Below are 17,741 nucleotides of genomic sequence, written 5' to 3'. Positions count from 1 at the left end.
TGGGTGTCTGCGCGCTGCAGCTGTGCTACCCTCTGGGCGTGTGTTATTGCGAGGTTCTGATGGGCACAGTGTTGTTGGCTGTGAAGTGCTGAACATATTCAGCTGTGGGTGACAGATTAATCTAACTGTGCAGTGCCAGGACGCAGGCCAAGTATTCACCGTCAGAGGGGAGGCGGCAGGAACAGCACAATGGTTTCCGTAAGGCCTCATGCACACGACCGTATGTATTTTGCGGTCCGCAAAAAGCGGATCCACAAAAAATATGGATGACATCCGTGTGCATTACGTATTTTGCGGAACGAACAGCTGGCCCTAAGGGTCCGTTCACACGTCCGTTGAGTGGATCGGGCAATTATGTGGAACGGGTGCAGACCCATTCATTCTCAATTGGAAATGTCCGGTCCGCGGCTCTGTACTCCCCCAAAAAATAGAACCTGTATTGCGGACAAGAATAGGCATTTCTATAGGGGTGCCGTGTATTGCGGATCTGCAATACACTATGGACGTGTGAATGGACCCTTAATAGAACAGTCCTAACCTTGTCAGTAATGTGGACAATAAAGGTCCATTCACACGTCCGCAATTTTGTTCCCATTGCGGACCTATTCATTTCCGGGTCCGCAATTCCGCTTCCGAAAAAAATAGAACATGTCCTATTCTTGTCCGCAATTGCATTGTGTGAATACACAGTTCTTTGCAGTCCTTTGGGCATTCATTTGATTGGTTGCCAGGAGGAGCGGCTCCACTCTTACCCCTTGCCTTACGTTTCATAAATTCCACACTCATCGTGTCCTTCTCTTATCCACTTGTATGGAAATTTCGGAAAAATCAGCAGCCCCAGCTCTGTTCCACAGGATTGTGGGCGGATTGCAGCTTTTATTCCCTTTTGGAAAATGACGTGAACCCAGTATCTGTTATTTATGGCACAATGTGTGACTGTGGCTGATGGGAGCAGAAGATGAGGATGACTCCGAAATGGCTGCTTATTCCCGTGTGGCAGTCTTGGCGCAGTTTGTAAGGTCTTTTTTCTAATCTGCTTACAAATTGGTGGTGGGGACTTTATTAGGAAAAATGGAGGCGTTGCTTGTAGCAACCACTTTGTGTGCAGCTTTTAGCATACTGTTTTACCACGGTTTTTAGCCAGTCGGCTTGGACATTAAAACGACATGCTTCACCTGTCAAAATTGAGCCCCTGAGAAACGTGGCAATCTACCGTTAAACCGCATGGATTTCAGCCGCATAGCAAAGACTGCTACACGTACGAGGCTACACGACCTGTTTGTGCGACCCAAAGCTCATGAGGTCACACTTGTGAATGTGCTCGTCTTATAACATACAGTGTGACGTGTTGTGACCCCAGCGTCATGAAAGCATGTGACTTTTCCAGTATAGAGTTTAATGTAAGACACGTGTGACTGTGACTCGTTTGTCACATGTCCATATTTTGGTCGTCAAACCACTGGTCCGTAAAACACGGCCGCCTTCCATGTGCATTCCCGTCCATACAAAGGACTATAGAACAGGACATGTTCTATAATTTGTGGACCAGCCGCATGGATCTTGATGTGCATGACCCCAGTATTGCCAATCCAGAATATAGGAATCTGTTTGAAGCAGCACTGCATATTGTGAACCATCACCAGAAAAAAATGTAATCGTATGTCCAGGCAAATGAAAGGGTTAATGAACCCGGAAGGAAAAGGGACTGGAGAAGATTGCTTCTCGGACACAAAGCTTTTTCCTGTTGCCCATGATGCAGGCCTAGCCTATTGTAAGGGGTCGTGTCATCTCAAACATTGGTGGCGTATTAGTAGGATATGCCCCCAATGTCTGAGCTGCGGGTCCCACCTCTCTATCTCTGAGGGAAGGAGAGTGGACCTCGCATGAGTGGCCACCTTCCATCCATTTCTATGGAAATGCTGAATATAACCAATTGTAGGGCTGCAGTAAATTATTATTTTAGTAATCAAGTATTCTATTGATTATTTTTTTACGATTAATCGAGTAATCTAATAAGAAAAAATGAATTAAAAGACTGTTTTCCTTTTTATAAAAACTCATCAGACCCCCTGCCATCAGTCCCCAACACCCTTCCCCAATGTGCGATCAGCCCAAGTGCATCAGTTCCCCCAGTGCCTTCAGCTGTCCCCCACCCCAGTGCCTCAGATCAGCTCCTCCATGCCATCCATTGCTATGTCCCCCACTCCCCCAGTGCCATCAGATCAGCCCCTCCATGCCATCCATTGCCAGGTCCCCACTCCCCCAGTGCCATCGGGTCAGCCCCTCCATGTCCCCCAGTGCCATCGGGTCAGCCCCTCCATGTCCCCCAGTGCCGTCGGGTCAGCCCCTCCATGTCCCCCAGCGCCGTCGGGTCAGCCCCTCCATGTCCCCCAGCGCCGTCGGGTCAGCCCCTCCATGTCCCCCAGCGCCGTCGGGTCAGCCCCTCCATGTCCCCCAGTGCCGTCGGGTCAGCCCCTCCATGTCCCCCAGTGCCATCGGATCAGCCCCTCCATGTCCCCCACTCCCATCTGCCCCTCCATGCAATCTATTGCTGGCTGTCCCCCTTCAGTGCCATGTCCCCAGCGCCAGTGAAATAAAATACCTTTTCTTCTAGGGGCACCGCTCCACAGCTCCTTACTCTTCTTCTCCGCGTGCTGCACCGGATTCTGACGTCACACAGCGTCGGGTCATAGTGTGCGCTTGCCTGACGATGTGTCAGGATCCAGTGCAGAGCGGCGGTACGGGCCGGATGGTGACCACGGAGCGGTAAGTAATAACAAGTGCTTCCTGCTTCGTGGTCACATGACACAAACCAATCCCCGATGCAAAAAATTTGCATCAATGATTTTTTTGTGTCGAATTACTCAATTCAATCGACTAATCGTTTCAGCCCTAGCCGATTGCTGGCTTGACTATTTCCGTCAGCATCATAGGAGTGAATAGAGCGGTGGGTGCCCTTGCGAGGTACACTTTAAGTAAATTTCTGTTGGATTTGAAAAAATCTGAGTGCACTGCTTGGCTATTTTCAGCACTCCCATAGAAATGAGTGGAGGACGGCCGCGCATGCGAGTTCCGCTGTCCTTCGCTTTGCGGGCTCCTTTTCAGGGATGCCTCTGGGACCTGCTGCAGTCAGACATTGCTGGCATATCCTAGCGATGATAGCAATGATGATGCAACCTCTTTAAGCATTTTACTGTTCACTTTTTGCTATGATCACCTGTAACGCGTAAGCAAATTTGAATATTAATGCTTATGTATCCCAATATCAAATAAATACTTTATAGATTTTATGAAGTGCTGAACGAATCTATATATTTCATCAGTCAGTCCTGTAGTTCGTGCGCCTCTGCTTGGTATCGAGGTGAGCTCTTCCAGTCATATATGTTCTGAATATCACACAGAGTAGGCTTGGATATACCAGCTCAGCAGACTGTATCACACAGAGTAGGCTTGGATATACCAGCTCAGCAGACTGTATCACACAGAGTAGGCTTGGATATACCAGCTCAGCAGACTGTATCACACATAGTAGGCTTGGATATACCAGCTCAGCTGACTGTATCGCACATAGTAGGCTTGGATATACCAGCTCAGCTGACTGTATCACACACAGTAGGCTTTGGATATACCAGCTCAGCTGACTGTATCACACAGAGTAGGCTTGGATATACCAGCTCAGCTGACTGTATCACACATAGTAGGCTTGGATATACCAGCTCGGCTGACTGTATCGCACATAGTAGGCTTGGATATACCAGCTCAGCTGACTGTATCGCACATAGTAGGCTTGCATCTACTAGCTTAGACAGCAGCACACTGACCCTGGACGGAGATACACTTGTAATATTGGCAACTTTGCCTCCTTTATCGCCCCTCGTTATGTAATGGGTAAAGGATCTTTTCTTCCATCAGGCTCTTTGGTCGAGGTGAGTCAGTCGGGTATTAATGTCTTTCTAGGAGATTCTGGAGTCTGGGATCAGAGTTCACATTGCAGTCTGGACATCAATGCCAAAAATAAATTAATGATTTGTAAAATGTGTGACTCTCCCGGCTGCGCCCTTCCCCACACCTTACATAATATATTACAATTTACTCTATATATTAGCTCATGATTTCAAGAATTTATGACAATATGCAGAAAGGTTGGTGACAGCCAAGCTGTTGGTTGTCCTCCACTTCCCCTGACCCTGATTGGCACATCTACTTACATATTGCTGTAAATTGGAGATTTGCTATTCAGAAGGTTTTTAATGGGGTATTACAGTATTTGAATGAGTTCATAGTCCCACAGCCCCTCTTTAATAGTATGTTATGCCATTTCGCTGTGACACCTAGGACAGTGTGGTCATTTTGTGGTTCTTAGCTTCTTAGCTTTGGTTGCATATGACATCCTAGCAGGCTCTGACAGATAATTAGACTAGGCTGGGACTTGTAGTCCTTCCACATTTTCTTAGTCTGTAGTTCGGGAGACAGTGTCGTCTGCTAATCCCAGGAGCAGATTTCTTTGAGATGCTCCTTGTCTGGATGATCTCTCCTTTTATGGCTTCTTACATGAAGACCTAACATGGCTCTCTATAGTGATAGTCTAGAAATAGACTGGGGTTATTTTCCAGGCTCCTCCATTTTAACTCCCTTGTGCCCTGGCGAGGAATGTGCCCGGTCACTGTAAATGTAGACCTGAGAAATAGCCAAATATTTATGTGTCCATGTACAAAAATATCCAAATTATTCCAGAAAATCCCCCATCTGATTTCCTTGTGGTCCATATTTGGGATTGAATGTTCTGGTCTAACTTGACATTATATTACGGGCCCCATTAAACAGCCTCTTGAGGGACAAATAAGCAAAAACGTCCCTATAAAATGACCAAATATGCCTTGCCTTTTATTGAGTGCTCTCAGCCAATCAGCTGGACTGAGAGAGAGAACTTGACACGCCCCCTTCACACTCAAGAAAGATAGTTGTACCCATTCCTGGGCAAAAGTACTCACTATTTTTTTCCTCTAATTGTAATTCTGAAGGGTAAGGAGGAACTTGGGGTATTTACTTAATGCCAGCATACCCACGGATTCAGTTTTATTTCAAATAGGGGACCTGTTGTGCTTCCCCTTTCAAAATCACTGGATGTATGACTCCTATAGATCCTCTCTTAGTGACCTCCTGATTGATGTCCAGGGCTTTCCTTCTTCTGCCGTCACCCTATACTTTTGCATTGTGCCCGATGCAGTCTGTTGTCAGATGAGCTGATCTCCCTGGGCTGCTTTTTCTTGGCAGGTTGATAGATGGGTTAGTGGAAAGTTGGCGTATGCGTGTGTATGGGATAACTCCTCCGCCGTGCACATATTTAATTACTGCAGCGATGATGGAAGCACGGACCGTGCATTACAAGGGATTGTACATAGAACAGAGCTTACACTAGGAAAAAATAAACTGTACCAATCTTTGAGGACACATTGGGTACTAGTTCTGCCAGGGTATTATTATCACCATTACAATAATCATGTGGATCCAAAAATTGTTATTAACCATTTAGGACTGAGCAGATATTTGGGGATTTCGCTAAGCTCAATATTGAAGATTCAATATTTAAAAGTTTCCGGTTGCACCCGAGCTGTTTGATGCTCCTGGGACCCTATGCACAATCTATAACAGGGTCCCACATGCTGTTTATAATACTGGTGTCTAATTATGTGACAAAGGGGCTTTTGGGGCCCCTTCAAGCCATAGAGCCTGGATACAACTGCAACCTCTGCATCCTGCATTGTTACACCCCTGAGTGTCAATTGCAAACTTGTATGGCATTAGGTATTGAGTCAAATGAACAGTTCTTGCTCAGACCATGGAACCCCTTTAAGTAATAGAAGTCTGGGTTCACATGAGAGTTGCTCTTTACATTTTTGATCCCCCCTTTTTGAAACAAAATATAAAGAATCAGATCCTTTGACCAATTCCATTCATTTCCATGAGATGCAAATTGGCTCCTAAATGCACCCATTCAGTCGGGAAACGTATTGAGGGTTGATATTTCATGCTTCAGTTATCCAATCGGTTGGGAAAAGCTGATGAAAGAAATGGCTTATGAGCCATAAGCTGCTCAACAAAATGGGCCCATTAGTTTGGCTTAATTGACCATGTATGTTATTTCAATGGAGCAGTGAGGAGATAGAAAGGCAGTAGAAACCTCTGGAGCTGCTTATCTCTGAAGGAAAGCATAAAGATTGGACAGGAAAAAAAATCTACCCTATTGTTCTAATCAGTGGTAACGCAAAGGGTTCTGGTAAGGTGTCCATACACATTCAGTAGCTGTTGGCCCAACGATCGTTTGGCTGAAAGCTATCTCTCCCAAATTCCTACCAACCCTCACACACACATTCAGCTCATCCAAACTTCTGGCAACAACTCATCTCCCAGGAGAACAAAAGGCATTCCTCCCATCTTTTAAAAAGCCAAAGGAGGGACAACATCCACTGTCCTCTTAGTGCCTCCTTCACAATAGTTATACCCACTAAGTGCCCCCTTTACAGTAGTTATTCCCCCTTTGAGCCCCTCAAACATCAGTATGCACCCTTAGAGACCCCACATAGTAGTTATTCCCCCTTACAGCCCCCACACAGTAGTTATTTGCCCTTAGAGACCCCACACAGTAGTTATTTTCCCTTAGAGCCTCCGCACAATAGTTATTCCCCTTCAATGGCCCGCACACAGTAGTTATTCCCTCTTAGTGTCTCCACATGGTAGTTATACCCTCCTAGTGTCCCCACACAGTAGTTATTCCCTCTTAGTGTCTCCACACGGTAGTTATACCCTCCTAGTGTCCCCACACAGTAGTTATACCCTCCTAGTGTCCCCACACAGTAGTAATTCCCCTTTAGTGCCCCCAAACATCAGAATGCACCCTTAGTGCCCCCTCATAATAATGCTGCTCCACAGCCCCCTTCGTGTCCACCTTACAATAGGGTAGCCTCCCTTAGTTAGTGTACACCATACAATAGTATAGCCCCCTAAGTTAATGCCCACCTTACAACAGTGTAACCCTGGTCGCTGGTGAATGGAACTCATCCTGCTCTCCCCAGAAGCAGGTGCAATGAAGTGTCGTCATTGCACCTGCTGAGCCGAGTACAAGAGTGCACAGTCCAAGGAATGTTCATCATTGTTGATCTTATTTAGCCCAGCATGCACAATGACATCACCTCATGACACACGCCTGCTGGGTAGAGCATTGGCCGAGTGAATGGTGGCTCCTTGCTTCACCATTGCATTCAACTGTATACGCATCCTCAGGATGCAGAGACACTTGAAACTAAGAGAAACCTCAGCCATCCTGGGCTCGGCGACAGCCATCAAAATCCAGGACTCTCCAGCCAGGTCCGGGATGGTTGGTTGGTTAGAAAAAGGAGTGGGCAAAATGAATATAAAAATATTAATTTCACCTAACCCTTCTTTCCCCTGAAATCATCTGTCGAGGGAGAGTTGGAAACTCCTCATACACATCAAACTGTGACTGTTCTGAATCATGTAACCAGTAATGATAAAAAAGGATATGTTGTCTTCCTGGTGTTCTCTAAATCCTTGTCTCATGCTCCAGCCCTCAGGTGCTGCATAATATAGTGTATTAGTTTTGGAGCCTTCTTTTAAGACTACCAAGTCTGGGTGATCTCTACATGTCGTAGTTTTATTCCGGCTGCCCCTCGGCATGTTTGCTGTGCTGTCGCCAGAACTCCGGCCCGCCCCCATTATAGTCAATGGGGCTGGAGCGGAAGTCCGGGGGCACGCGTGCACTAGTGGCAGCACTGCCGGAGTCCCTTGCCGCTAGTGTGAAAGTAACCTAACTGAGGCATGAGATATAATTTTGAGTATTTTTTCGCAAAATATTTCACATTAATGTCGCAAAATTTTACAAATCTATTTAATAGACTGGTTAACAAATTGTGCTCTTTTCCATCTCGCTTAGGTTTTTCATGTTGCTTATGTTTGGATCAAGTTTGCAAACGCTCCCCGACCCGATCTATGGGTATTGGAACGGTCTACAGATTTTGGTGCCACTTACCAACCCTGGCAGTATTTTGCATGTAAGTTTCATTCTTTTCCTAAAGTGAATGTTAGTACATTGAACTCCGATCAGAGACCCATATCAGATCCACAGATCAGACCCCCATATCAGGACCTTGCATCAGTCCCCCATATCAGGACCTCGCATCAGTCCCCCATATCAGGACCTCACATCAGACCCCCATATCAGGACCTCACATCAGATCCCCATATCAGGACCTTGCATAAGACCCCCATATCAGGACCTTGCATCAGACCCCCATATCAGGACCTTGCATCAGACCCCCATATCAGGACCTTGCATCAGACCCCCATATCAGGACCTTGCATCAGACCCCCATATCAGAACCTAGCATGAGACCCCCATATCAGGCCCTCGCATCAGACCACCATATCAGGACCTCACATCAGAACCCTGTCAGGGAATACCCTTTTAGTGTACCAACAGTCCACAGTTAGCTCTTAAGTGCCCTCTAGTGGCAGGCACAGGCAGCTAACAAGTTATCCTGAAAAAATGGACTTTTGTGAGATGCAAAAAAGACTTGATACACGGCAAAGTATATAATCCCATCCCCAGCCGGTTATCTGGGGTTTTCCATCAGATACCGCAGTCTTCGTCCTGAACAATCTGTATCTCTCTGTGTCTCCAGATCCTACTCCCTGGTTATATTTAGCTCTGAGAACACAGTTTGGAGACCGCTAATTGGAATAAGATGAGGAGATCTTTACTGAGCATCGTTCCTTGCCAGGAATTTCAACTTTCAAACTGAAATCCCTTGGGTCTGCTAGCCCATATCTCGCGGCCCTTCATCTCCTCTCATCGAATAGTTTATGTTGGACGGAACATCCTTCCAACTTCCTCCTTTCTACCTCTCTTATTATGACACTGAACACTGAAACACTCTGTGCAGCTGGGGCCCTTGTTCCTGCAACTATGTTGCTAACTGTCTGTGACCTCTCACTTGTCTCCATTCAACTCTTTAAGACTCTGTCCCATTCACATGCTGCCATGTCCTCAAATCAGAGGGTCATTGCATCTCACATGATCAACATACTCCTCTCCTGAAATACTTTGTGCTACTGGGGAAAATTACTGCTTATTCGACTATAGTATGTACCTTTGTGCGTGACCGCTCTAGTCCCTTGCTCATATCATTACACTATTGTCCTGTCCTTTTTGTGGAAAGTCACTGTCTCCAACCAGCACACTCTTCTCCTGTTGTGTTTATGACCACCTGGTCTTCTCTACTCATTTATACTTCACATCAAGTTAATTCCACATTAAACATTTCACTCCATTAATGTTCTTAAAAATTGGTATTATGTACCAATTTTGAATGAAATATTGACTTCTCCAACATTCTGCTGTTACCCTTGGAAACAGACAGCAGTTGTAGTCAGACATGTGACCTGATAGTTGAGCTCTGAGACGCACTGTGTCACCTAGGCTACCATAATGCACGGCTTCCTGTTAACTGGACACCAGCATAATGTTGGTTTTAGCTCTAGGCACTACTGGAGAAGAAATCATGTAACTCAGTCTATAGAAGATATGCTGAGCTTCACAAAACCTTAATCTCTTGTGGATGACCTTCATTTTCATCCTTGTGATGTGTTTTTGTATCTACTAATGTATGAGGCATAGCTATTATGTTATGTCTTGCATCTGCGGTGCCATCCGTTCAGTGATATTCCTTTAACAGATGTTGGACACAGTGTCCTACTTCAGCCTGTGTGGTGTCCACTGAGAGCTGTTAGGTTGTTTGGAGGAGAGCAATCACGTGTCCGGTTCTTCATGGTCCTCGGTGTCCATTCACGCATATCTCCTTCGTCTTTCTTTTTCTCTCAGCCATATGCAGGGCAGACATGGTCAACCGTCCTGTGCTTGACTGCAGCCTTTCCTTCAATTCTTCTTGGGCCTCAATGCAAACTATTAATATTGTAGTGCCCTCCTATGAGCCTGATGGGCTTTGCCTCCCTAAGCACCAGTGGGCCAACAGTATATTCCAATCCTTGTGTAGATGAAACATTAATGTATTAATAATAACATTTTCTCGATCATATTTCCTAGCTACCAAGAGAGACTGCATTGAACGCTTTGGAGCACACACTCTACACCGGATCACCAAAGATGATGATGTCATCTGTGTTACAGAGTATTCCCGCATTGTGCCACTGGAGAATGGAGAGGTGAGCACCTTACTGACCTTGTCTTAAGTTTTTGAACCCCCTCACCCCCCAATCCTTCATATTCACCGTCTTAATCATTGAGCTTTCTATTCTTGTGGTTTCAGATTGTGGTTCCCTTGGTGACAAAGCGTCCAGGAGCTTTGAACTTCTCCTACTCCCCTCTTCTCAGGAACTTCACCAAAGCAACCAACATTCGTTTACGGTTCCTCAGAACCGAACACCTTACTGGGGCACCTTATGGGCATAGCACAGGGAGATCCCACTGTAACCAGAAGGGTGAGTAACAGGAATAATCTTAAATGTCTTAAGAAATGGGCAGTGGGACCACATGCATGGATGACATACTGGCCCATTGCACTTTGCGATCCTAGAAGCTTATAGATGTTAACTTAAAGAGGTTCTCCACTTTTAACAATCAGTACTTGTAATACAGGTCCATGGACAATTATTTGGTTACAAAATCCTCCTGGTGGGACCCCAAGAGATCAGCTGCAGGGAAACCTGTAGACAATAATGAAGTCATTTATTAAACTGGTGTAAAGTAGAACTGGCTTAGTTGCCCATAGCAACCAATCGGATTACACCTTTCATTTTTGACAGCTCATTTTTGAAAGGTGGATTTTGATTGGTTGCTATGGGCAACCAGTTCTACTTTACACCAGTTTGATAAATGACCCCATAAGTGTTCAGTTTCCCTGCAGTGTCTCCACAGGGGAAAGTAAACATTACACAGTTCCCTTTCAAGTCAATGGGTTGTCTGAATAATGGTGGACAGAACAGGTCCTTCAGGGCAACAGATGTTCTTTGTGACTACGTCCCACTCTGGTTAGGGATCCTTTTACATGGCTCACTGCAGGGCCATATGATCATAGTACAGATCTACGCTTAGAGGGGTAGCTAACGGCTCATGGGCCCTGGGTCAATAGTTTATATTGGGGCACCCGTTTCCCTCAGTGATTTGTGGCAATGGGCAGGGGTACACTTAACCTTTGTGCTGCCTGAGGTAAAAAGGCTATGTGCACGCCAAATTCTCAACCTGACCCTTTCTCTCTAGTCCTACTGTTGAAGACTTTAAAACATTACATACAGAGCTACAAAAATACAGGGTAATACAGTGCCACATACCTCTTATATCCAGTGATGTCTTCTAGTAATCATGTTCCCCATAACCCCTCAGTACTAATGCTTCTCTTTTTAATGTGTGCCAGTACAAAAATACCCCCTAATGTGTGCCAGTATAAAAATACCCCCTTATAAAGGAAGCCTGCACAAAATATATCCCTATAATGTGCACCAGTACAAAAGCTACCCCCTTATAATGTGCATCAGTGCAAATACCTCCTTACAAGGTGTGCCAGTACAAGAAATACACCCTTACCTTTCAGATCAGACCCCCATATCACACCTCAGATGAGACTCCCTTATCAGATCCTCAGAGTCCCATATCAGATCCTCAGATCAGTCCCCCATATCAAACCTCAGATGAGACCGACCCCCCCCCATCATACCTTCATGTTAGACTCCCCCATATCAGACCCCCTTTAGACCTCCATGTCAGACGCCCATATCAAAACTCAGATCAGACTCCAGTTTCAGACCTAAGATCAGACCCTCATTAGACCTTCATGTCAGACCCCCCACAATATCAGAACTCAGATCAGACCGCCTTTAGAGCTCAATGTGAGACCCGCATATCAGACCTCAGATCAAACCGCCATTAGACCTCCATATGAGACCCCCATATCAGACCTCAGATCAGGACTCCATGTCAGACCAACCCCCCATATCAGACCAACCTTTATACCTCCATGTGGGACCCCCATATCATATCAGACCTCAGATCAGACCCCCTTTAAACCTCCATGTCAGACCACACATCAGACCTCATATCTGAACTCCATGTCAGACCACCCCTATATGAGACCTCATGTCAGACCCGCCAAGTATCAGATCTAATATCAGACCTTAAAATTAATAAATCAAAGGGGTATTCCGATCTGAGACAATGGGGGCATACTACTAGGGTATGCCCAAATTGTCTGATAGGTCCTCTGGGTACCTGCACCTATCTCCTAAACGGAGCCCTGCAAAGTGAAGGCTGGAGGACTCTGGTCCGGTCACCACGCTTTTACTAATATTCGCTTTATAAGACACAATGCATATTATTAAGCGAAAAATTGCGAAATATCCCAATCAGCACATTTATTGGCTGATTGGGATATTTCGATGAACCGATCGGCCAAAAGTACCTTTGTTCCCAGTCATTTGTATAAAAGGTTCCTTGGAGATGAGGATCTTGGATAATAACCAAGAACTGTCAGAATGTCCTTAATTGCCCTGAAATTTTCCCTCTAGTGTAATGCAAAAATGCAATCCTAATGTTCATCAAGTAGATATTGCAATGCTTGTTGAATGTGAGCCCAGTAATGAGGCAATAACTTTAATTATATGTTATAAAATATTTTTATTAGTACTTCTACAGTATCAAAGATATCAGCATCGGAGGGCGCTGTGTCTGTAACGGACATGCTGAAGTCTGCAGTGCCAAGGACCCCACAAACCCATACAGGTAAAAAGGTAGAAAAGAGCTACAGAGGGACAGGATGCACTGTTTGCATAGTCACATCCACGTAGGAGCCTATATGGATCTCATTTGCTATTTGTGTATTTAAGCTAGCACATTCTAGCACATTCTCAGAGACCAGTGCCCATGGGCTGGACATGAGGTTCACCATGTCTTCTCACCCCAGAACCAATATTTTTGGGTTCCATGGCATTTTACATGTTGTGCTTATGACATTCTGAGTTGTAGAATAGCATTCCTTACACATATGTATTATAAGTTTATGGATATTTGTATATTTCCAGCTACCGAGCGGTGGGTTCATTGAATTATTATGTGCACCTTGACAGCTGACAGGAGCGGAGGCTGAAAGGATGGGCTGGGGTTATCTATGGATCAGCACCTCTTGTCAGGAGCCTCTTCTTGCCTCCAGCAGTTTCCTTGACATGATCCGACAATGTTGGCAAGCTTCTGATCAGGGGTGCTGTTTTTCTCTGAGGGTCACACATGACCCCACTAGCAATCTGCTATGATTGCTATGACAGGTTCCTCTAAACTGAGGCTAGTGAGGTTAACTCAGTCTCTTATTTCTGCTGGGGGGAGGGGGGATTTGTAAAGCTTGTGGTAAGAGCCGTTACCAGTAATTTATAGCATTGACAGATGTTGCCTGATCCGTATAAATCTGCCTGTGTATGACTGACATGTTCTATACTGGGCTGTCATGCTTCCCGGACAGTGAGATTATAATGTGATTGTAAAAAGCACTTGTTGTAACTTTGCTGCATTCTTTGAAAACTTCTTAATTCCTTGACTTATTTTGTCCCACTGGAGCTTTTCTTGACCTTTATCTCTTCTCTAAACAAGTGATGAAGTTATCTACATTCACTAATGTCTTGCCCTTTTACCAAATGATTTATTATCCTTGCTCTTCCTCTTCACTCAGAAATCTCCCGGCCCGTCTTCATCACCAAATATATCCTTGCCCTTGCTCTTTACCCCAACATTTTTGCTCTTCCTCCTTACTCAAAACTTTTCTTGCCCTTCCTTGTCACCTATACATCTCCCTGCTCTTCCACTTTATCCACAAATTGTCTCACTCTTCCTCTCTACTCAAAAAATCGCCTTGCTATTCCTCTTTATCCAAATATCTTGCTGCCCTTGTTCCTTAGCCCCAAAAAATCACTTTACCTGACCTTTTACCAAAACTTTCCTTACCCCTCTAATTCACCGAAAAATCTTGTAGTCCTTCCCTGCCATAAAAAAAATCTACTTGTCCTTCTGAAGTCATAATCTTTCATCTTGCTGTGCTTCTCTCCTCCAGTGACGTTACTCATGCTTATCTTCCCCTTCAGTAACCCTTATCTGAGAGTCTTTCTCCTTCAGAGACCTAGAGACCTTCACTTTGCCCTTGTTCCTTACTAAAGATCTTCAGGCTGTCTTCTCATCAATGTTTTTTTTTTTCCTTGTTCTTCCTTTTCTCCAGCTAAACTTCACCCATCTTCTCTTCGCTCTCCTTATTCTCCTTCACCCAATCGTTATCCTCTTTTTTTTTTTAATTGACTGTGACCTTGAAATGGGTGGGAGGGGGCCGGGGCTACTCAACCCAACAGATTTATCATTACTTACACCAGAAAACTGAAATCTATCCCATCTCCTCGCTGATGTAGAACTTAGTTTCTGGTACACAGAAATCCCGTGATGCGCCAAAGTTTTTAAGACTAAGACATCTCTTAATAAATCTAGGGACATCTTATGCCAGCATAGGGGTACTACACGTCAGTCATAATAAATCGGCCCCAATGTATTCTTAGGGTTGGATGCTCCTTGGTGAATAGTGGTATATTAACCCATTTAACATTCATGAGAAGATGTTTTTCTTGAGGCTTTTCTTCTTTTCTCCTCCAAGGCTACATTGTGGCTGTCAGCATAATACTTGTGGACCATCATGTGACACCTGCTGTCCTGGCTACCACCAGCTACCGTGGAAACCAGCGACCATGGATAATCCCAATGAATGTGAACGTAAGTTCTGATCTCCTTGCTTCATCCAACAGTCTGAGTCAGTGTTTTCTGAGGAGGTCTTCTGAGAATAGTGAGAAGTCCTGAGTTATGTGGATGAAATGTCTCCAGAGGCGATACAGTCACGCACATTTTTTCCTTTTTTTTAATGGTTTGGACAACATCTGTTTCTGAATACTTTGTACATGAATATTGCAGCAGTACCCGTAGATGTGAGACTGTTGACTGATGCAACTAAAAAGCAGTTGGAGATCTTGGAAAACTAGAAGTTTAGGTTTTATACCTTTTTCAGGTGTCCATAAATGATGTGCCATAATAATCACTTTTGAAATGGTTTGCAACGTGTTTCTTAATAGAAAAAAAAAAATGTTTTTCTTATCTTGCAGCTTGCAATTGTAATGGACATGCCTATGACTGCTCCTATGACGCGGAGGTTGATAGGGTCCGGGCGAGTATGAATCTGCAGGGCCAGTACGTAGGAGGAGGAGTGTGCTTAGACTGCCAGGTAAGGCTGATGTTATATGTCCCTGCTCATAATTATAGCGTTACCGTCATATTAGATACCTTCTCGATATCAAATAAAACCATGTTATTGAATTGTTTAGCATAATACTGACGGCGTCAATTGTGAACGATGCCGCCCTGGATACTATAAATCACCGGACCATCCCACCGACTCTCCGTACACTTGTCAACGTAAGTATAGCTAGATCACATCTAGTATAACTTGATAACATAATGCCCTATGAGAAGGCTGTAGCCAATCGTCTCTCTACCCTGCTGGCACTATACATACCACATGTGACTTCCCCTTCATTGGCTTGTACACATTCATATTAACGATGACCTGTCACCTTTCCTGACATGTCTGTTTTAGCAACTACCGGCATTCCCCATGTAATAACAATTCTGGAGCATGTATACTTATGACTCATTATTATTCCTGATAGAAATTATAAATTAATTACTAGCAGTTTGCAATAAAGGTGCAGATGGGTGTTACCAGTTGACATTGTCCAATCAGTGTGCCCAGTGTCAGACACATCCCCAACTGGTAACACCCATCTGGATCTTCACTGCAAACTGGTAGTAATTCTTTCATAACTTCTATCAGGAATAATAAAGGCATGGCACATCATAGAGCCATAAGCATAGATCTTCCAGAATTATTATTACAAGGGAAATGCAAGAAGCTACTAACATAGTCAGGAGAGGTGACCGGTCCTCTTTAAAGGCAGTTACCATGAGGTCCTACCCCCTTAGGTTCAGCATTTTCACTGAAGCTGATCACTAGGTGCCTGGCTACTGGAATCTGGAGCATTACATGGTGCTCCCTGAATACAGTGCTGTATTTAATTAATTAATTAATTGTACACCATAATAATAATAATAATAATCTTTATATCGACAACATATTCCACAGCGCTTTACAATCAGGGGGCTCAAGTACAAACTGAGTCATAAATAACATAGTAACAAACAATGTAACAGTTAAACCAAGAGGAATGAGGGCCCTGCTCGCAAGAGCTTGCAATCTATGTGATAGAACAGTACATCCACCCCACTGACCATATATATAAATATATACCGGGGCGTAGCTAATGACTCATGGGCCCTGATGCAAGAGTTGAGCTTGGGGCCCCCCAGGAAGACTCTTAGCATTCGGGCTGCCTGAAGCAAAAATTGAAACAGCCCCCCGCTAAATTCTTGACCTAACCCCTTCCCTCCAGCCAGAGGTGTAACTTGACCAGCATGCACTTTCTATAATACCAGTGTCTTCTATGTGGCACAAGGGTCTTTGGGCACCTCAGGCTCCTGGACCCGGTAGCGACTGCTACCTTTGCACCTGCTATTGCTACGCCCCTGTGTATGTGTGTTTATATATATATATATATATATATATATATATATAAATCTGTTGTGCTTTCTTCCAGGCTGTGTCTGTGACTTTGAGTTTATGAGTGGAAATTGTGAGGACCTTACGGGAAGATGTTACTGTAAACCTAACTATACAGGCAAGGACTGCAGAGCCTGCGCGGAAGGATATACGGATTTCCCAGAGTGTTATCGTAAGTCTGAGTCTAAGGCCCCGTTCACATCTTAGTGTGTGAACATGTTTGACAAATGCACCAGGAAGGCATCCAGTGGCAAACGTGCCCATAGCCTCCCATTGGTGCCCTTTTTCTCTCTATCAGGTTTTTTTTCACTAACTTACCTTTTTTTGTATACTTTTATTGGGAGTGCAGCAGACCTCGCTTTCCTATAGAGTGAAAAAAGTACACCGTGGGGTATATGGCTTTTGTATAAAGACATATGTTGGAAGTATACATCTGAACCAAACTTTGATCCTACAATATTTTAAAAATAAATAAAAAATCAGATCGGAAGGGGGGTGTAGATGGGCTAGTGACGTTCAGCAGCCTACATCCTCGTAGTTTGCATTCCTATTTGCAGGCATGTGATTGGCATAGAACATAATCCAGCAATTATTACAGCTGATGAATAAAACCAGGGACCAGCATCAAACATTACACATTTTAGCCCCACAGCGTTGTGCGAGTGACTCAGGAAGTAGGACGCAATACCTGATATCCGACACCAGATGGCGCTGTGAGTCCTTTTGGTCTTTTAATAACTCCTCTCTCTCCCTTTGTCCTATAAGCTGTTCCTGATACATCTGACAACACTGGTGCCCAGAACCAGCCGGCGGGGGAAATCATAAGTAAGAAGAATAATCATTTTTCATTCTAAAATGTTATTAATGTCTTGTGCTAAGAAAGGACTTGCCGTTTCCCTCAACCAGTCACACCGCAGGGTCTGCTGGCAAGAAATTGAATGTTTTTCCAGTCATTGTGTGAGGTCTCAGCAATATCTCTGCTTGCTGTTGATGAATAATAGACTTTCCATTCAGAGGCTGAAG

At 44.5% G+C, this 17,741-nt stretch overlaps 1 protein-coding gene across 1 annotated transcript in view; it reads left to right on the top strand.

Annotated features, from left to right (window-relative positions):
- LAMA5 (laminin subunit alpha 5) overlaps positions 1 to 17,741 on the top strand; it is a 123,838-nt gene that overhangs the window by 45,257 nt on the left and 60,840 nt on the right. Inside the window, 10 exon segments of the mRNA XM_044296273.1 lie at positions 7,952 to 8,069; positions 10,121 to 10,239; positions 10,344 to 10,454; positions 10,456 to 10,515; positions 12,711 to 12,808; positions 14,709 to 14,824; positions 15,208 to 15,326; positions 15,427 to 15,517; positions 16,756 to 16,890; positions 17,484 to 17,543. Of these exon segments, the coding sequence (XP_044152208.1) occupies positions 7,952 to 8,069; positions 10,121 to 10,239; positions 10,344 to 10,454; positions 10,456 to 10,515; positions 12,711 to 12,808; positions 14,709 to 14,824; positions 15,208 to 15,326; positions 15,427 to 15,517; positions 16,756 to 16,890; positions 17,484 to 17,543 (1,027 nt within the window).

The sequence above is a fragment of the Bufo gargarizans genome, chromosome 6, assembly GCF_014858855.1.
Source record: "Bufo gargarizans isolate SCDJY-AF-19 chromosome 6, ASM1485885v1, whole genome shotgun sequence".
Taxonomy (NCBI): domain Eukaryota; kingdom Metazoa; phylum Chordata; class Amphibia; order Anura; family Bufonidae; genus Bufo; species Bufo gargarizans.
The sequence above is the reverse complement of the archived record's forward strand: the minus strand, read 5'-3'. Positions and strand labels throughout refer to the sequence as shown.